Raw genomic sequence first — 21,379 nt, forward strand, 5'->3', positions numbered from 1 at the left:
AATTTCAAAGTATTTAGGTGGCAACACAGCTCAAAATTTCAGAAATGAAATAAGATGTGAGCTATGAGAACTGGAAGAGAAATTGAAATTTTAATTTAAGCCTAATTCATGCATTTTTTCCAATTATTTCAGCTGAACACTTTGAAAAATCCCCGTGTATGGCTTGATGCAGCTACACAGATTTTCTTCTCTCTTTCTTTGGCTTTTGGAGGGCTTATTGCATTCGCAAGCTACAATCCATCAAAGTAAGCAGACTCCAGCTTTCCAACCTTTAATAAATGGCTAAATTCTTGCTGCATTTTGTGCAGTTTTGTTAAATTTTCAAAACTCTTTCCTTAGAATATTTATAAATTATCTAAATTTTTCTAAAGGATGTTAGCAGGTGCTGTCTTTCTAAAGGGCTAAAAAGACTGCCTAACAGAAAGGAAAGGGGGGAGGAGGAATCTTAAAAAACAAATGAAAAAAAAGTTTGCAGAAATAACAGAGAATCACAGATAATATATTGCCTTTTTCTGGTCCCTTCACTTTTTTGAATTCTATCTCTAGAAATGACTGTGAGAAGGATGCTGTGACAGTAGCAATTGTGAACAGCATGACATCCCTCTACGCTTCCATCCCAGTCTTTTCTGTTTTGGGGTTTAAAGCAACCACAGCCTACTGGGACTGCTTGGACAGGTGAGAAAGTTTTGTTCCCAAAGTTAAACTGTGGTTTCAATGCCTAAATAGATGTTTTATTTGAAAAACATACATTTAGAGAATTTATTTTCATTATAAAGAAAAAGCATCTGTACGCAGTTTAATGTAAAAATATAAAGTACTATGGCATTGAGTCAAGGATGATCATTTGTAAGAAGCAAGAAAAATTATAAAACAACCCATTTCAAGTAGTGCATCAAGGTTTGCATCTTACTCTCAGGCTAGCATTAGAAGTAGTAAAAACACACCACCTTTTTCTATTTCACCAGAATTACTAAGTTATTGAACACAAGTAGTGGAAATGGTCTGAAGACCCAATAAAACAAAAACATTTTACAGACTGCATCTGCATACAGCACTCAAGAGGTTTTGTCTGAATGAGACATAAAATAGTCTGAATATTTTCTACCATTTTATATAGTCAATATTTTCCTTTATATTGTGAATTATAGCACAGAAAGTAAACACAGCTTTTGAGTTAACACCTGAATACATGGCATATCATTTCCAGCCACATCATCTGCAAACTTTTAAACTAATGACATGTTGGCCTCTCTGGCAGGAACATTATCAGTATCATCAACGAATTTGACCTTCCCGAAGAAAGCATTATGCGACAGAACTATACATCCTGGATTAGTTTTCTGAATTCATCACATCCAGAAAAAATTGCTGGACTCAAACTGAAAAGCTGTGATCTTCAAGAATTTCTTGATCAGGTACCATAACTGTTTTCAACAGCTAATCCTTGAACAAAATTACATAGAAGGATTGGTGTCTTCCTTTTTCTTGTAAATACACGTACTCTGTTCTATGTGCAATGATGTATTACACATAATCATGAAACAAATCAAGTTTTCAACATTTGAAATAACAATACTGATGTAGGATAGTCTGAACGTATAGCTGTCTGTTATGGCAAACAAAATTACACATTATTATCACAAAACTGATCTTCCAGGGTGCTCCCACCAGAAGGCAACCATGGACACTAGATTCAGTCCTAGTTTGGTTTACAGAAATAAGCATAACAGGGGGAACACATCTAGATGGAAGATTATAGAAAAAGGATGCTGAATGGGAATTTCCTAAATCTGTACTTACGAAAGTATCAAAAAATCTATTACAGTATACACTGTTTGCCTCCAAAATACATCATGATCCTCTTCCTCTCCTTATTTTCCAACCATCCTAAAACCTTTCCCCTACCACTAAACACAGATGTTTCTTCTCTGTTTACTTGTCCCACCTCATTCCACTTGCTCCAGTGATCCTGTTTGGCAGTCAGAGTGTGCTAATGCACGACAGACTTAACACACTATGATGGTGAAACAGGCTACTTTACTCACATGATGGAGAAGTCCAAGGACACCATTTCAGCCCTGGCCCAAGTCAGTTTCTCTTGTCTCACTTCTTCTGATGGCACCCATTTCTGATTTACAGTTTGAAACATTTTACTTCCAAATAATAGCAACATTAGCATTTTTCAATGCTTAGATTTAAATATCCTTGTCCTTGGGAGACTAAATCAAGAGAAATTTGGTTGAAATTGCCTTTTTCCCTATTAGCTTTTTCTGCCTTGGCAATTATGGGGGATTTTGTGATCAACAATTCACCAATTCTCTTGGTGTTAAGAGTGGTAATCATATTCTTATTTATATCCCTTTCTTTCCAGCAGCTACTACATCATAGATATTTTTAAAAATACATTGAAGACAGCAGTAGCAAAACAATTGCTATTTCAATTACAACTCTCTGACCTGCTTTATTCTGGACCCATCTCTCTTTGCAGGCTAAAATTCTGCTCTATGATTGTATAGACACCTCTAGTAGAACATTTCTAATATAAAATTAAACTCCCAATGCCCATTTTCTCAACTGCTGGCTGCCACAGAGGCTGACGAGCACCCTTGACTCCAGAGAAGGACAGCAGTGTGTTATACTTACTTTATGCATGAAAAATGACATTGTAATCTGTATTTTTATCTATCTGCTTGTGAATTCTGCAGAGTGCATCAGGAACTGGCTTGGCTTTCATCGTTTTCACTCAAGCTATCATCCTCATGCCAGGCTCCCAGGCCTGGGCTATCCTGTTTTTCATAATGCTGTTCTGCTTGGGCCTTTCTTCGATGTTTGGAAACATTGAGGGTGTCTTCACTCCTCTTCTAGAGTTTCGAATTATATCTAAATCAGCACCTAAAGAGATATTATCTGGTAAGGTAATCTGGTAAGCACCTTTTCAGGTGCTCAACACCTTTTTTTCACTGTTCAGAGACAGTGGCTTCCTTACAGATGCACAAACTACTAACTGCTTAATTAATGTAATAGAGGAATTCATAATTTGTATTATTTAGTTTAATCTCATAGTGTAAGTAAGGGCAGTGGATTATGTTTGCAGCAGATAAGCACAGAGATGAGGTAGCAGTTATGACAGAAGCTGTCAGGTGACAATATTATATTGCCTTTGCCAGTTTTTTTCTTAGTTTGCAAGTTAAGCTGTTTCGGTTTGAGAAAGCTTCTAAATTGCTATTCCTGGAGTCAAGTTCACTCTGAGCTGTTACAGACATGAGGAAGAGCCTTGTCTTCTCTTAAGCCTTTGGCACTGATACAAATCACTTTAAGGCACCCATGACATCAGCTTGTCTGCCATAACCACCTGCACTTGAACTTACCACTACAAGAAAGGTCATTCACCCCCATTTTATTCAGGTTTATGCTTCTAGAGATGGTTTCACATTTAGTGGGAACACACCAGAGTAGAAAATTACCACTTGGAAAATGACGAATGAGTGTGTGTGATCTTGTTATTGTACCAAAACTGGAATATTTTCAACCAGAAATGTTTACTGAACCCAACCTGCTCCTTAAGAACCAGACTCAATGAGTCTGAGAGATCCTACTGTGAAAGTGGTCCAGAAAGAATGGTTTAGAAAAATCTCTGGGAGTTGCAAGTAATGGATTACTATTCCCTCAACGTGTCCTTTTAAATTCTTATGGGAAATTTTGCTGTAATGTCTTTTGTAGAGTCTTCCTGTGGCATCTAAATTATATACTTCATTTTACAATTTTTCATGTAGAAACAAGTTTGTTCACAACTTGATGAGATAACCATATTATTTTTAAATTGACTTTCTGACTGTAAACTTTTTTAATAACAAAAAAAAACTAAAACAAAAAAAAAGAGTCTGGAGCTAACATTTTACAGAATTGAACCAAAGGCCATCTCAGAGTCAGAAGCAATTAGCAACACATTAGAAAGACATACAAACTGATTTGTAGCCCATGTCTGTGTCCAGCAACCCCTTTCTTCCCTCCTTCCCACTTTTTCCTCTCAATTACTGCAAATCTAAACCTTGGCTGAAGGGGAGCTGGCTGTACAGGAGTGTGCTGAGACCCAAGCCACCCATGCTGGAACACAAGGGACATACACATTTGTAGCTCTGGGCTCTTTGAGGAAATGGGGGGCAGAAATCCAGGGAATCCTTACACTTCCAAGGTGCTGCCTGCCTGTGCTTTGAGCCCATGGCTGCACGGAAATGAGGGCACTGGAAACTCACCACATCAGCCAAAAATCAGCCCAGGCTGTCTGATGGAGGAAAGTATGAACAACTGAAGGATGCTCTGAGTCACATGAATGCATTCCTTCTGCAACAGGGGTGCCTCTTGGCCAATACACAGGGGAAAACTGAGTTGGAGAAGTGGTATTAGCTCCCCTAAGGAGAAAACAGCTTGTGACTCCATAGAGGAAGAGAGAATAAAAATTATTAGAACAAGAACAAAACAATTTAGAACAAAAATACACCTACTAAGTTCAGCAGTCCAGTAACAAAGCTTTTTTTTTTTCAGGTATAATATGTCTAATTAGCTTCCTCATTGCTCTGTGTTTTACGCTGGGTTCAGGGAGTTACTGGATTGACATTTTTGACAGATATGCAGCCTCAGTGCCTCTTCTAGTCATCGCTTTCTTTGAGGTGCTTGGAGTTGCGTACGTCTACAAAATTAAAAGGTATGCTGGAAAGAGATGGATTTTTTTTCTCTCTTAAGACATAAATGCAATTCAGGCTGCAGTAACTTTGCCCCTGACCTGGTATGATTTGGTGCTGATTAAATGAGACTTCTTCCTAACATGCTGTTTGTTCCCTTGGAAATTTTGGGTTTTTTTATTTTAAGTATCTGAATAGTTAACAGACCTGCTGCAATATTATCATTTATTTATGCTTAGAAACCTTAGACTAGGTGCTCAGGTAATTAAACTGACAATGTAAATTGGTCACTCATGTCTGGTATGGATCAATAAAGACCTAATTGAATGATAATATTATTTACTCAAGCGAGTAGTAAGTTATTAAAGAATGGTATGGAATCGAAAAGATTTATGGTGCTGTACCATGTGCTTTCAACTTAGAGAAGATTATAAAAAAGGGAAATTGTTGCCACTCTAGATCTGACATCATCATAAACATGCCTTCTTTTACAAGGTTCAGTAAAGATGTGGAATGGATGACTGGACGAAAACTCAATCTCTACTGGCAGATCACATGGAGGTTTATTAGCCCTCTGCTCCTGCTAATTGTCTTCATAGCCTTTGTTACTCTTCAGACACAGAAGCCACCAAGCTACCCAGCCTGGAACCCGAAATATGTATGTTCTCAAATATTTTCAAAACTTCTAATAAAAGCAAGAATTCTCTCTTTCTCTCCCTTACCAGATCCTTTAAAATCACTGTTATCTACTGCTTACCCATGGAATGCAGCCTGAAGCGATGCAGTGCTCAGAATGAGAAGCATGCAAAGAGATTACACATACTAAAAGGCATCTCTTGAGATGTCCCACATACTCTGTGCTCCCTCTTCCTTATGGATGTGTGTAATGCTCAGAAGTGTTGGAGTGAAAAGTGTCACAGACATTCCATACCTACTGGAGGTTCAGAGATAGAACAAATGCCTGAGCAGAGCTTTAGCGCTGCAGAACAGATGTCAGGGATGAAGGCATTTCTTGGTAAGAAATACCAGTATCACCAGGGCCCTGGTGAATATATGAAGGTGTACTTTTGACAGGCAGACAGGGAGGCAGTGGTCTAAGAACAATGTTGGTTAATCCAGCAATAAAGACATGGCCATGCTGAGAACATTTGATCTGGATGTCACTGTCTCATATCAATTACAGTTTCTTTGATCCCTCTCAAATACACCCTTTGCAGGGGTTGATTTGAAGATCAATTCTGGTCTTAAACTATATGAGGATGACTCACCAGTACTGTCTCCCCCAAATGCCAATAAGTATTTATCATCCCAAACAATACTCAGCCACAGACTTGCAGAAATTGCTTTATCATCATTCCCTCAAAATCTCTGATATAAATCTTCCCTATTCAACAAAGAACATGCTCAGTAACTGCTGAAACCAGGTAAGCTTTGAGTACAACAAGAATGAACAGAGTTTAACCAAGAGAGGGTGATGGTTTGGTAACATTTTGGGCAACCCCTGTATCCCTAGGAATGTGTCACAATTCCAGCTGTAAGTCTTCGAAACTGTAAAACATTTACAGCTGTCTTTAGACCCACAGGAAGGGTTTGTAGAGGACACAGACTGAATGCTACTGCAGTCAGAGTAAACCTTTTGCTATCCTTACTAAAACTGTAAGAAAATAGAAATCATAGCAAAATCTAAGTGTACCTACCAATTATTTCTTTTGCTTGCTTTTTTATCTCCACAGGAGGACTTCCCCATGAAAGAGGAGAAAGTTTATCCACCCTGGGTACAGGCTATCTGTGTGCTGTTGGCTGCCCTTCCTTGCGTGTGTGTACCTCTGGTAGCTCTCTTCCAGCTGGTCAGAAAACACCACAGGAGCAAGGACCCAAGCCTGGTACCATCAGAAATGTTTTCATGTCAGGGGGCTAACAGCAACTTTTCTCATCCAAAAGAACAAATATCCATTGTATCTGTCTGTAAGTAAAAAAAAAAAACCAGCCTTTGTTAGACAGGATGAGCTGTCGTTTGGTATCATCCAACCAGCTTGGTATACAGAGTTTATACACTTACAGCAATCACCACACTCTATAAACAATGCTGCTGTATTTCCTGTAATTTCAACCAATTTCACAGCTTCATGTATCTCTCCAGCCAGAACTGAAACTTGGAAAGCCTGTTAAATATTGCTGCTGCCTTCTGTCCTCCTTCACTTTTAAAAACCAGTCTGTTCCTAAGGATCAGCAACATAAATTGGAACACAAGCACCTACAGTTTCATTCACTGCCCTGGCCCACTATTCTGAGAATTGCAGAATGGAAGCTCTTGAAGAGTAAGGACTCCTCTTTTCCTCTATAATTTTTGTAAATCCCTATACACACTTAAACAGCAGACATTTTGTGATTATTTCATATTCTGATTATTTCATATTCTTGAGCATTTCAAAGAGCAAAGATAAAGCATAAGCAGATAAAAGAACATATATTAACTAAATCAGCAATTAATTTTGCACAAATCTCTTATCTGAGCAGATTCCAGCATTTACTGTAGTGGAAAATCCTGTGAAAAAAAAGTCCCCCTTTTACCCCTTAATTTCTCATACTGAACACAATAGCTGAATAGCATAAAAAAAGTGCAGATGTATGGCAGCTTTTCAGTGAGCTGCAAATTTATAGGGCATGACAATGAAATTAATCTTTACTGAAAAACAGGATTTCCTGTACTTGGCTGCAGATCCTGGCCACTCTGCAGTGATGGGAGATGAGGATTCCTTTTGTCAAGATACTTGAGGAACGAGCAGCCTCTGAAAAAATATAGGGAAAGTATGTGAGGATAAGGTATGACAGTTCCTTTAGGCTGAGTAATTGAGCAAAGGAAAAGGATTAGGGTTAAAAAGCTGTAAACACATAAGAATTTTTACCTAACTAAAACATACACTTTATATTCAAGTTTCTGACCACAGATAGCTAAATGTTCATTAAAATCATATAGACAACTATATGCAGCAGGTTTAAGTAGTTGCTCAAAGTTCTGTTCTTAAACAAAAACACATCCAACAAACACAGACAGAAGTTGAGAAAATAATTAAACTACATATAAAAGACTTTCAAATCTTTAAATCCATCTTGAGTCACTGTTACGGCATTTAGACTTGACTTTTGAGCTGACCTTTCCATCCACCAGAAGTGAGACTTCATGGATGACCAGACATGCAGTTCAGCCCAGGACAAGACTCTGGGAAGGACAATTTTCAGCTCCAGTAACTACAAATGATGGCAGGAAAACACAAGCTGAAGTTACTGTTTAGCTCAAGTAGCTATGTAGAAAAGGTGTTGAGCAACTCTTGCATGAACATTGCTTTCTGTTGTCACTTCTGATGTGACCTCTACCAAAATTCCCATGCCAAAACTGTAGCCTTATTCTAATAAAATTAGTGTTACAATCTTCCCCATCTTATTCATGTGAAGCATGGCATCCTACAGGTAAATTTTTCTCTGGAATAGCACAACTGTGTTACTTGAGGGAGCATGTGTATGCAAACATGTAACTGAATGTGTTAAAGTCTTACATGTTCAGCGCTTTCTCCTTCTGCTCACTCTTCTCCCAAACTTTTACCTCCACATCCCATCAAATCTTCCTTGCTCCAATACTCTGCAGCGAACTCATGCTGTTCTGACAGACAAGACTTTCCTGGAGTTGTCTGGGCTGCAAGAACCACCTGGGTTCTTTGGTGGTAAATCAGTAAAAGACACAAACACAGTCATGGTGATGTTCAGCCTTAACCAGAATCCACAGCCCCAAGACAAGGAGATCAATCGCCTATTAAAGGGAAAAGCCTCAGAAGAAGCACTGCAACAGCACTGTAAATAAGGACACATCCAAATTATCATAACAGAATAAACAGAAAATAAATGCAGAGGAAAAGCATATTCTTTTTGCAACACAGGCAGTTTCCTACATTGTGAAATTTGATACCTACCTCAACTTGAGATTCCCAGTCCATATTTCCTTCCCAAAAGGAAGCAGTGGGGAAAAAAAGGACATGTTTGGTGGATGCATCCAGATACGATGATCTCCCCAGAGGGACTTCTGTCAAATCCCTTCCTTACAGCTCTGTGGACACACTAAAAAACAATGTTCAGCCCTACTCCTCTATCTCCCCATATAAACCTCCCAGCAAACTCAACTTGCAGAGTGGTTTGCAACGCTTACAAACACAGGTTGTGCAGGGAGTTGTGTTCAGTGGTTTAGCTCTCAGTCTCACTACTCACCTTCTCTTAAATACCGAGACCTTAACCTTCACCGCAACTCTCCAATCTTTTGCAATTTTCCCAGCTGTCCAATGATTGTTGAAAATCCACATTACAGATTCAGAACGCTCCTAAGGTAATTCATTTAATATTTCTAGATTCAAGTTATTCAATCCACCCAAATGTTTCCTGTCAGCAGTTGCTGTTTAACACACTGCCTTGCTACCAATTAAGTAGAATATATTTTACCACCGTAACGTATCACACTATTTGTTTTAGAACAGTTCTCTGCAGAAATAGCTTGATGGAATATTTCTACCTTCCCAACATTATAAACACTTATTCTTACAGCAACAACTGTATGCCCCTGCCACGATTAAGCTCTTCCTTACACATACGCTCATAGTATTTTTTTCCAATCATCATGAGCCACAGCAGCAAGTTCAAGTTTCCAGTACAGACTGCCTAGCTCTTCTTCAAATCTCCAAATTCTCCATTTGCTAAAACACATACCACTTTCAGCTTCACTTTCACTTGCCTTCTTGAGGGGAGGATATTTTAAATGAAATAGCCTTCTGATTCCAACATTGTATTTGTATCTGTTTACAAACAGCCTTCAGGAACAGCAGTTACTGTTTAAAACTGATAACTCAGCCAGTAATTACGGGGAAAGGCAAACATCAGCTCAGAGAATTGCAAGCAATACGTCTTCATTTTTATAAAATTATACCTCCAGCTGAGACCACATCATCAGTTTATAGGCTCACAGAGAAAAATGGTCTAATTCAAGCCATTGGTGAAGTTTACATTCCCTCCGTTCTTCAGGTTGGAACATCTTGCTGTCTCTTCCTGCCCCACAGTCCCCTAAAATAAAGCCTTCTGCACTGCCAGGCCTCTCTTATACAATGTTGTCCCTGACAATGCTCCCTCATCCAGTATTACTGCAGACCACTGTGGGGCACAGGGATGTTTAAAGGTTTGAGCTGCTGGCTGGGGAGCAACTGTGTTGCTCTTAATTTCTAGTAGGAACAATTGTTATGTGACTTTTTTAAAATGTATTTTAACGGCGCCACTTCACAGAAAGAAAAAAAATCAAATCTGTATGACTGACTGTACATTTTGAACTGAGTTATGATGTTAATGGACAGACTGCAATACTGCAAATCAAATTCTAGGATAAATTCAAATTCTGTTACCAGTCCCTGTGTGGTGGGAGTCTGCCAGGGCATGAAGCAACCATGACTTCTCTGGGCAAGCTGTTCTAGGGTCTCAATACCTCACAGTAAAGAATTTCTTCCTTATACTGAATGTAAACCTACTCTCTTTCAGTTTAAAGCCATTTTCCCTTTTTCTTTCACTATATGTCCTTGAAAAATAATTTATTTTCATGGAGCCAAAGATATGTAAAAAGAAAAGCAATATACTTGGTCTATTATCTAATTAAGAACCTTTGTTTTGTAGGTATAAATGCACCAGCACCATTCTGTACAACACTGTATTAAAAACATAAAAGTATTCAAAATAAAACATACACTAAACATAACCAGCTTGGACAGCAACATTTTGGCATATATTAATTGTGATCTCCAAGACATAAAATTTCTAGCCTGTGCATCTTGCCATGAAATGCATTTGCCCTGTGCAGGTAACTGTTTTTCATAACATAACCCAGCATATTAAAGATTACTATAAAATAAAGGCCTTGGAAACAAATACAAGTTATTGCAATTAACCAGCCAATTTATTAAAAAATAGTCTGCAACACAGAGAGGTAAAAAACAGTCCTTCATGACAAATCAGTGAAACAAGAAAATAAATAATTTCATACAAAACATAGTTTAATGATTCCTTCACCAAGAAGATGGGAATCATGGAACAAAATGAAATAAATTACTTCAAATAGCCTGTGAATTTACAAAGAAAACCCACCAACAAAAATCCCAAACAAGACTGTATTAACAAAACCATCTGCTCTTTTTATGTCTTTGTATGGTATCTGAGAAACAAACACATAAAACTTCTGAGTGAACTTGCTTTTGGTCCACTCTACCATAATAAACTACAGAGAAAAGTCACCTAAAGACATAGCCTTTATTTTCAAACCCGGGGAAACTGTGAAGTAAACCTCCATCAGTTAGTCCCGAATAGTTTTGAAATCTTGACAAAGAGACGGTTCTGTCACTGCATTCAGTAGTGCCACAATATTCTCTGGGAGCTTCCTGATTAGCTGCATCTTACCTACAAAAATATCAGAAACAATTCATTACAACAGCAAATAACTATAAATTCTGGTTTGGGGAAAATAATGAAGCAATGAAATCAATACTAGCTAAAACCAACTAAAAGTTGAAACATCTGGAATACTGGGATTAAAAAAGCTATAATAAAATATCCTACTATTCTTCTACCCTTAAATCAGGCTGACAAAAAAGTTCAAAACCATATGTGAAAATATTAACATAGAAAAATCAAGAAGCAAATTTCTCTTATTTTCTGTTCTTGTGATTTTTTTTGTTCAGATTTGAGAATGTTATCAAATTTTTTTTGAAAAGTGTAAGATGATTTGTTCAACAACTTTACCCACAAAATGCCTTCTGCTAAACCACAGTTACTTTGAAAGACTGAATGTCCCATCAACAGAATTACAGACAGTAAAAAGGACTTTTTAAAGATTGGGAAGAACATGTAAAAACCTAGCAACAGTTTAAGTCTGTCACTAAACAGAATCAGCAAAATTGTCAATGGTGCAGAAAACCAGAAGTGCTCAATAAACATTTGCCCTGTATGTGGAAAGGAGACAGATGATGTATTTATATCTTATCATGATAAGGAAAGACACTTGCTCCTTTACCCGCTGGTAATAATAGGAGGGATGTTAAACAGTAACTGTGTTTTAAATACTTAACTCTGAAGAATGATGACAACTCATACTGACAAGCCCCTGATGTTATTTAATAGGTGTGGGAATAATGGGAAGAACCTCCTCCTCAAAACCTATAAGCTCAATACTGACTCCCATGGGCATGTGCAGGGACACAAGAAATAAACATGTTTATATCAATTCCTGTCAACAACATGACCTTACAGAGGTAATAGGTTTTATATAGCCAATACAATCTCCAAAATGACAACTAAAAAATGCAGCTGTTAAGTCAACACAGGGGCTTTTACCAGCCTTATTTATCTCTGTGCTACAGATTACTGTAGCATATAGAGATACCAAGCTAACTTCACAGGATCCCACCCTGAGAGTGACTGACTTCCCTGTCACCTTCCTTCTCCTTTACAAGAGAACATCACCACTAACTATCTTTGGACCTTTGGACTTTTCCTGCTCCAGCTCCACAATAGTCAGCAAGTAGAGTGTTGATAGGCTTCCCCAGGAATTTAGGAAGAAAGATCATTCCATTTCTCAAGGGCAATTCTCACTGCCAGAGAAGCCAATTGACAGGTGGTCAGCTTTCTGTTCCTGGGTGAGAAACTGTGCACAGAGTTAGGCCTGGACCACATGCAAACTGCAGGTCAGTATTGCAGTTAGGCAAGCAGCTCTATGAATACAGCAGGAGGAGCTTAATGACAATCACTATTCAAACTAGGAAAGCTTCACCCCTACTTCCCAGCCCCCTTTCCCTGGCATCTGTGGTGGTGTGATTTTGTGGACGGCAGAGACTGCTTTTATGGCTGATGCACACAGCCATGGAAGATGAGATTCTGCTGAGAAAAAAGCTGTCTGGGGTTGTGCCTCCACCCTGAAGGTATTGTCAGATTAAACAGCAAAGCATGCACAGAGAAGGATGGAGGAGCTTTGGCTTGGATTGTGGTCTGCCAGTCAAACATCCCAAGAGCAAAACCTTCAGCATTAGAGATGAAAACTCAAACGTGCCCTATGTGGATCTTAGAGAAGCGAGGCAGAGAGTCCATTGTGAAGTGAGTCCCAGAGAAGCCACTGTCCTGCTGGGTGTGTCTACTGCATTCTCTGCTCAGTTCTTCAGTCCCTGTCCCCTCCAAGTGAAGCAAGCAGCCCTGCCCTGGTACTTAGCAGCAGCAGCAAGCAGAATTGGGGCCTCTCATTTTGGTGTCAGTGAGTAACTGAGAGAAGGAGCTTCTCTAGGAACAGCTTTTGGAATCCTGCACCTTACAGCAAGTCCATAGCTCTCAAGAACATGGCTGGTAAAATCCCAACCATGAATTTGTTTCCTGTAAAAATTTAAGTGTTGTCTTGATACACTCACACTGCACCAGCGAAAAATCAGACTCTGCCCTCAGGCATTGCTGCAAGCCTTTGATAGGGGAGGGAAATGCTTCCTTTCAAAAAGAGAACTGCTCTCTTTTTGGGGCACTGGATCTCAGTGCAGGTATCAAAGGAAGCTTATGATACATTTCAAATCAAATAGGTGATACTCTGGAAGGAGACCCAAGAATTTCTTGTTTTTGTATAATAAAACTGCCCAAGCAATGACTCATTCAGAATGCAAATTACAGAGTCAGTGTTGAGAGTCTGGCTTTCACCACAGCTACATTCATCAACAGTACTGGCTGCTTCAGGAAAACCTCTTGCTGTCCACTTTTAAGATATTAAAACTGGAAGTTCTGTTATTTCTGTGGCTGGCCTGCAGGCAGACTGCACAGCTATTTAAGCAGAGAGCTCCACAGAGGTCAGGGACACAGACAACTTCTTTCACCAAACAGAAGTGTCAGACACACCAACACCACAACTCTACAAATATGCACCTGCTGTGCAGCCAGTGGTTCTGTTTCCAAGTGACCCTGGTGACACCTTTTTGGGTAAGAGTTTAAATTGTGGGAGAAGTTTATTTAGTGGCCAGTTAATCTACATTTTTAAACATAGAAGCTTGAGCATTTATATTTCATTTAGTTAAACCTGCTGAGAATACTTACAAGACTAACCCAATCTTATTATGCCTTCTGAACTGTACAAGCTTACTGAGTGCCAAGCATCAACTGCCCTGTGAGAACAAAGCTCTAGAACATGCAGTGCTGAAAAACGTTTTGATCTGCCAACTTACACTAATTAAATTTTAATAAAATCAGAAAGATCTAAGATGTACATCTAAGAACAATATTTTACAATGAGAAAACTTTAAAAATCCCATTTGTTTTTAAGTTTTATTAAAATTAACCATGGATAAAACTGTAAAAGTAGCTGAATACTTACAGACTTTTAAGGGTGAAAGTAGACATTTGTAAATAACTCTGTGATTTGACAGCTTGACAGTGAAGGCATGGTAGCAGAGCCATTCTGCTGCCTGAATAGGGAGTATGCCAGATATATGTTTGTTACCTTCAGCAATCCCTAGAGATAGAAAAGGAAAATAATGTAACTGAAATTAGGAGCTCTAAGAAGTATGTCTGATCTCTCCTCTTTCAATAAAATCCCCCCAGGATTTTTTACTAGAATCCTGTGTAGTCAATGAAATCTCATACATCAGCAGAAAACAAAAAACTAGTGCCTGAAACACAGTCTTCAGAAAACTGAGCTTAAGAAGAAAAATGCACCATGATTCTTATCATGTACTTCACAATATTCATTCCTGATCTTTATCCCAAAATTACACTATCAGACTGCAGATTCAAGATGCTTTATAAATCTAAAAAAAAAAAACAAACAAAAACCCCCAAACAAATCCAAACCCACTACTTCATTGCCATTAACATCCTATACCTGCATTTATTGTTTTCAGGATAGCATAGCAGCATGATGCAGTCTGAGAGATGATCTTCAGGAAGAAAGGAGGATTTTTGCTAACTTGCTGGTTGAATGGAAGTTGCAGAACACAGGCATGGAATCTGTTCACAAAAACAGCCTATTTAATCAAAAGTCATTTGCAATCTCAAGTGAAATCATGACTACACAGCTTAGGCACTATATAACATTTAAAAGCACCCACCAGTCTTAAGCAGCACCAACACTGTTACTGCATGACACCTCCCCCAAATACACACTGTCCTGGAGTGTCAGACACATATGATGTTTGCTTCTAAATTTTATGCTGAAAGAAGATCTTGAAGCCATCTGCCTTGGTAACAATTCTCCTCTGAGGAGAGCAACTCTGTTATATGCAGGAAAAGGTAAACTACGTATCACAGACCATGCCACCAGAGAACACCCACACGAGAGTGTGAGAGGAAGAAAAAACAAAGCAAAACTCCACAATAAATTCTGTTCAGTATGCAGGAAAACAGACTTCCAAATGACTCCACAGACCAGGATACTCACTTCTTTGTCTATATGGAAGCCAACTCTATAGAAATTATTTGTACCATATGCTTCCTTACACCTGTTTGAAAACATTTTAGAACTGCTGACTTTTTTTAACCACTTTTTACCTTCATACTCTGGCATTATAATCCTGCTTATTCTGAATATAGCCAATTATAATGTTGATTTTTAATTATTCAACAATGTATATACTTGCTTATTAAATTAATCCAGCATATCACATTCACTTTAAAAAATTGTGACACTTTCAGTATTTAAAGGATAAACCTAAGTACCATGCTGCACTGCAGGTCTTTGGCTGAACTAACCTGACATGCAGTTATCATGGTGGACAGTTTTTTAAATAACATACAAAGGCCGTTGTCAGAATGTTACCATAAAACCAAAAAGAAGTAACTAAGTGATCATATCTAACAGAGAAAAATCTTAAATTACCCACAACATAGAAGTTTAAAAGCTGGACACATCAGTGCTGTACTAGACAAACACGCTTACACTTCCTGGACAAAGAATACAGCTTGAGTGTGGATGAAGCTGAATTTAAGAACAAAACTAAAATGTCCCTTCCTAACAAGTGCGAGCATAGCAAAAGAGCAACATTTTTCTGCAAAAAGTGAAGAGCCTCTTAAATATTTGCTGTGGTAAAACAATAAAAAACCAATTACTTCTGCTGCCAATCATTTAAAGTTTTCAATGCACAGAGTTTAGTATTTTCTTCCAACTTGTTTATCAGTTGTGATTTCTTCCCCTTATCTGTGTTTAAAACATTCACTTCCTCAGCTGATCAAGACCAACTCACAAATGCCAAGATACTACCAGTTAGAGAGCAATTAAAACCTTATCAGCAGTAAGAAACTACAGTTAACTTGGTGGAATGAAACCTCACTTCACCTAAAGTTATACTGGTCAAAGTTCTATATGATTTTAACAAAATTCTAAATATAAACTGGCTAATATTTAACTGATCTAAATATAAAATGCTTAATAAGGCTTCTTGTCACACTCCTTAAGCAAAACAGACTGATTTTCTTGAACTGTTAAAACTGTTCAAACCAAGACACTGAAAATGCATTTGGTGAAGTATCACTTACACATACACATCCAATATATTCCTATATCCTAAACCTAACAGTATTAGTTAAGAACAGTGTTGAAACAAGAATTGACCTACTACTGACGTTTACTACTGCACGCATCATACACACATATATATGTATATATACACTGCACACTTACATGGCACATTTTTTCCTAATTTGTAGCTCCTCCATGTGTCAAGAAAGAGTAATGAAACACTGACTCTTACTTCAGAAGACAATGACCTACCTGTAAGCCTGGAGTAAAAATATCTTGTAGATATTAATGAGAACTGTTCTAAGGCTGTTGATCTAGAACAGAACAGGAACAGAGCTATGAGAATAGTTTAGTGTCATAATAGGATTTCTTGAAGATTAAGACAAAAAAAAATTTATGCTAAACTTTAAAGACTTCTTCTTTGCAACTAAGTTAACAACGTTGTGAAGGGTCACTTCTGGAAGACCTTACATTTTAGTTGATGCCAACATTTTCACACTATGTGAATTTCCTCTCAAAATAAACTTTCCTATGTTAGAACTCAAAACAGTTTTAATGCTCTTCATCACTAATCACAATATTGCCAAACATCTGTTTTCATAATCCCACCTGTAAATCAAGAAATAAACCATGACATTTCAGTTTAAGGACTGCACTCAGTTTTTCTTTCATGTTTTTCCCAGCTGTTCTAGTTGAATCAAAGGAAAGACTTGACGTGATAGAAGTACAGGTATAACTAGAAGGAAAAAAAAAAGTAGTTAAATAAACTCCATGGGCTAATAGACTAAATTAAATTCTGTCAAGTAAGTCTCATTTAACTTCCCATGTTACAGAGATTTCCTGCTAATCAATGAGCCAGTAGCTGAAAGATGACCATAATTAAGTCCAGTGTTGAGAGAGACTAGGCCCTGTAGCATTAAGGGTATTAGCTAAGGGCTGACTTCAATACCTCAGGGCTGAAAATTCACCCTGCTAAAAAAGCCATATCAATAACCTTAAAACCAAACTAAATGTATTTCTTAAACATGTGGGTCTAGCTAGAACATTATTAATTACTCCAGTGACAATCAGCTTATCTATGATCCATGCAATGCAGGAGCTTATGCTTGAAGCTACCTTAGTCACTGGAACAACCCTGATGATCCAGCTACTTAAGTCAAGCTTATCAAAAGCAAAGCCTTGTAACAAACACTGTGGTGGACTTGGCAGTCCTGGGTTAATGGCTGGACTTGATCTCAAAGGTCTTTTCCAAGATGAACAATTCTATGATGTCATGATTCTGATTAGTGTCTCCCAGACCAGTGGTACAGATGGCTGTATTAACACAAACTATTTCTTTCAAGAACTCAAGACAGTGAATAAATCCCTTTGGCTGTTGGTTTTGGTCCTTTGCTATGGGAAAGAATGTCAAAAATCCCTTTCCTAAAATGACCCAACTTTTCTGTTTAGGAAGAATACTGAAGAACTTTACCACCCTGTTGGCAGAAAACCTCCTCCTAATTTTCCACTTAAATGCTTAAGGGCTATTTATACTAAAAATAGTTAGTAATGCAGCAATATTATCCTTGAGTTTAAACAGCTCTTTTCCATCTTTAGCAAATGTCTAATGCCATCTCCAGTAGTCCATGTAAAGGGTCTACAGAACTCTTCAGTAGGATACATCATCCTGTCCTGAGTTCTATGCCACTTCAGAGTGTTTTGTGTAAACAGTCAAGGTTGCTAGTTTAAAGAGAACTTCTCTTCCCCACACATTCTTTCCCATCTCAAGTGTACCAGAGGGAACACCTCTGATGTTGAAAGCTAGTCCCTCTGGTCTATACCAATTTAATCCCAATCCATTTTGCAGTGCATTCAACTACACCATTCCCAAGACACCCTTGTGCTTCTCCCACTATGTACGAGATACTGCAAAGCTGGCACTGGAGTATACAACTCTATTTACCTGGAGTAATCGCCGTAAACCTCAAGTGTTTTTATATCTAATAACAAACCACACCATGGGATCAAACGACAATCTGGCAGCTGCTTAAATTTGGAACATCCTGGGATATCATCAACAGGGAAATTCACCACTGTCTTATTTGGGTTTATTAAAAGGCCGTACTCAGGAATACCTGTTGCTAGAGTCCTAAAACAGATATAAACAGTTAGGCTAAGCACCCCCCCCAAGCAAAGCAGACAAAAACTGGCACCATGCTGCAGGACACAACATCTGGAACAAAAGGGCAGAAATCAAAGGATAAAGGGAACCACAGCCAACTCTTTAGGTTAAGGAACACAGCTAGAAATAAAGAAAGTGAAGACATTAGAGGTAAATAACTACATAAAATAAACTTGAGGAAAATGAAGGAAAAATTTTACAGATTAATGCAAATTAAGCACATCAGCCATGCAACACTTGAGACAAGCTGTATAAACCGCACTCACAGAAAACTCTGAGATCAAAATCACTGGAAAAAGACAGAGGACAAGTTATTGTCTTTGGAAGTTAACAAAATCAAGGAGAATCCATATAATAGGAATCTCATTTATCTGATTAAAATTTTGAATTTTGAGGGGAATATTTTTCCTAAGAATGTTTTCATAGCCAGAATGCCTTATTACCTGCTACATATTGGATCAGCAGTGTCATGGACAAGCAGCAGTTTGTCTTACTTGGCAATGTACTTATGTGCAAGCTTTATCCTTTCAAAGAGAGGAAGAGGTAGGCTCTTATTGGGTAGTCACAGTTGTAATGCTACCTCCTCAAAACTAATTTATTGAGTCTGCCAGTTCCATTACGACCTTAGGAAAAACTGGTACTATTCCATTTGTGGCAGAGAGTTCATAGGATCTGTAAACAGTTCTGGAAATCTCTCACCAAAATGGCTACTTCTCTAATGAAACTCCACACAGCTGGTGCAGAAGTTGATATAGAACAAAGATGCAGACAACTTCAAAGGGCAAGAAGGACAATATCTGCACTCCTACTCAAGTGACATTGTGTTGAAAAGATGTAACAGAGATTAATAGCTTGAGGCACCTACTGTTAGTTTGATTTATTGTTTCCAGAACTGTAAACCCACAGATCCCTAGAAATTTCTTTCAGTTCTGATATGGAAATGAGGTCAAATGAAGCCTTCAAAGTACACAATCCACTATTTCATACAATTTATTCTTCAAACTACACTTAACTGATTGCTCCATCACCTTTCAGGCTAACAGCAGAGCTGCATCTTTCTGACTACTGAAAATCACGATGCAACTGACTACACTGCAGATGCTAAGCTGTTCTTCAAGACCTGTCCTTTGGATCCTTTAAACTGACTTTGGCATCAGCAGAACTCCCCTAGGACTGACTGTACACTCCTATCCACGGTAACCAGGAACCTCTTCTGGGATTCAATTTTTGAAGAAAAGGTAGCTCTGAAGCACAATAAAGAATTACTGTTTTAAAACTTTTGTTTGAACTGCATACTACCATGCTATTGGTATCTTCAGATACTCATCATGGAATATTAATGACCAGAAAAGTCTTAGCAATATTGAATCAGACAAAGAGTTGCATTCTTTCCCAGGGAACAGAAAGCAGCAGCATGAGTGCCCACTAAAAACATTCTGGGAATGTAAATAAGCCATCTTAAAAATTTGACAGAAAATTATTTTAAAAGACAACTGTCAGATGCTTTGGCTAGCCTGCAATACTGATTTTTGCTTGAAGCTCCACTAAGGTCAGTAGGTAGGTCCCTAATTTATGTTAACTGGATATCAAGAATGTAGCTTTAGGATTCTTACCAAGTACAGGCTACTAGCAAGGACTCCAAAATAGCCCTTGATTGTTAACTCATAAAACAAATACCCCTATGTGCATAAAGATGAAAAATAACTACATAAAAGGTATTGATGCTTACAACTTTGAAGACTATCTCTATAACAGCATACCTTAGAAAAGCTTTTGCCTTCATTAAATCTGGTGTAAGCAGCAAAAAATCATCAATGAGACGTATTAGGACTCTGTAATCAAAAAGAAACCAATGTCAGATTTTTTAATACATAATCCTTTCAAAGCTTTTTCATACATTTCAGAGCAACAATGTGCTTTTTTTAAAATTCACAAGATGGTAGAGGCCAGTATGAACTCCAAATTGAAAATCATGAAAAAATTCCCAGTTCTGCTTCTTTCCTAAACGTAAATTAAAATTGAAATAAAATAAGAAAGCAATTGTGGCTTCCCTGGATACAGGGTTTACTGCAAGTTCTACCTTGGAAAAGTGTATCTATGAGACAAGGAAATGAGGTGCCAGACCAGGTACACAAGGAGATTCTTGACAGACTCTAACTCTTTATCTTCATTTACCATGTAAAAACTTGTTTATAAAGCTATCGCTTGAATGTAGAACAGAATACCATCTACCACTGTAAAGGCTAGAATTTTCTTTTCCAACAGAATTCAGATCCCAAACATGCCCATATTTTTCAGGTACATCCTGCCTAGCAAATCAGAGAGAAGTAGCTCTGGAGATGATGATGTACAGTCTCATCTTCAAAGCAAGAGTACTGCCATCACTATGAACAGATCAGGGGCACCTGGTCCTGCCAAATCAAGAGCCATGTTATTCTTTTGACTTAAAGGACAAATTGAATTCTTAAGTTAATTTAATAGACACCTAAGCAACATTATAAAATCTGCTTTACATAAAGACAACTACATTACAGAGTGCATTCTTCTGAATTGGTTTAATAATTTCAGTTTTGTAACAACACCCTTTCAAAGCAATAGACAACTGTTCAGACTCACATCATCAGAACATCCTCAAGCCTGTAAGAAATCCACTACTTTTGTACAGAAATGTTTAAAATTCTGAGACCCAGCAAGCCTCCCAAGAAGAGATATCAGACAGATGCACTTAGCTGGAGTATTCCTACACAATTCTTTTTTTTTTTCTTTGGGTAGAATCCACAGCAATGAAGGGAGATGTCTAAACACAGACAAGTTTCAGAACCCAGCTCATGACTAAACACCCTAATCCAGGATTCATTATGGGATCTGTTCATATGAAGGTAAAAGGAACTCCAAAATTTTTACAGCTAATAAAGAGGAAAAGGTTTCATTAGGGTAGCTTTCTGTCAAGCTCCCAAAGGGCCCAAAGACTGAGAAGATTTACCCGAA

General features: G+C 38.0%; 2 protein-coding genes across 5 annotated transcripts in view; one reads left to right on the forward strand and one right to left on the reverse strand.

The window, feature by feature from the left end:
* The window catches only part of LOC146441726 (sodium-dependent neutral amino acid transporter B(0)AT3-like), a 28,223-nt gene extending 17,547 nt beyond the window's left edge, over window positions 1-10,676 (forward strand). For both annotated transcript variants that reach the window (XM_085052302.1, XM_085052301.1), the window contains 7 exons: window positions 133-245; window positions 547-675; window positions 1,259-1,415; window positions 2,706-2,910; window positions 4,543-4,702; window positions 5,175-5,337; window positions 6,413-10,676. In XM_085052302.1, coding sequence (XP_084908428.1) covers window positions 133-245; window positions 547-675; window positions 1,259-1,415; window positions 2,706-2,910; window positions 4,543-4,702; window positions 5,175-5,337; window positions 6,413-6,652 — 1,167 coding nt within the window. In that variant the 3' untranslated portion in view covers window positions 6,653-10,676. The remainder of the gene's footprint in view (window positions 1-132; window positions 246-546; window positions 676-1,258; window positions 1,416-2,705; window positions 2,911-4,542; window positions 4,703-5,174; window positions 5,338-6,412) is intronic.
* TERT (telomerase reverse transcriptase) overlaps window positions 10,637-21,379 on the reverse strand; it is a 29,553-nt gene continuing 18,810 nt past the window's right edge. For 2 of the 3 annotated variants that reach the window (XM_085052297.1, XM_085052299.1), the window contains exons 10-16: window positions 20,152-20,223; window positions 18,173-18,358; window positions 16,840-16,966; window positions 16,483-16,544; window positions 14,599-14,723; window positions 14,092-14,229; window positions 10,637-11,153 (exon numbers count right to left, since the gene is read on the reverse strand). In XM_085052297.1, the coding sequence (XP_084908423.1) occupies window positions 11,050-11,153; window positions 14,092-14,229; window positions 14,599-14,723; window positions 16,483-16,544; window positions 16,840-16,966; window positions 18,173-18,358; window positions 20,152-20,223 (814 nt within the window). In that variant the 3' untranslated portion in view covers window positions 10,637-11,049. The remainder of the gene's footprint in view (window positions 11,154-14,091; window positions 14,230-14,598; window positions 14,724-16,482; window positions 16,545-16,839; window positions 16,967-18,172; window positions 18,359-20,151; window positions 20,224-21,379) is intronic. The other variant, XM_085052298.1, reaches the window with a different exon arrangement.

The sequence above is a fragment of the Lichenostomus cassidix genome, chromosome 2 (assembly GCF_008360975.1).
Source record: "Lichenostomus cassidix isolate B80296 chromosome 2, HeHo_3.0, whole genome shotgun sequence".
Taxonomy (NCBI): domain Eukaryota; kingdom Metazoa; phylum Chordata; class Aves; order Passeriformes; family Meliphagidae; genus Lichenostomus; species Lichenostomus cassidix.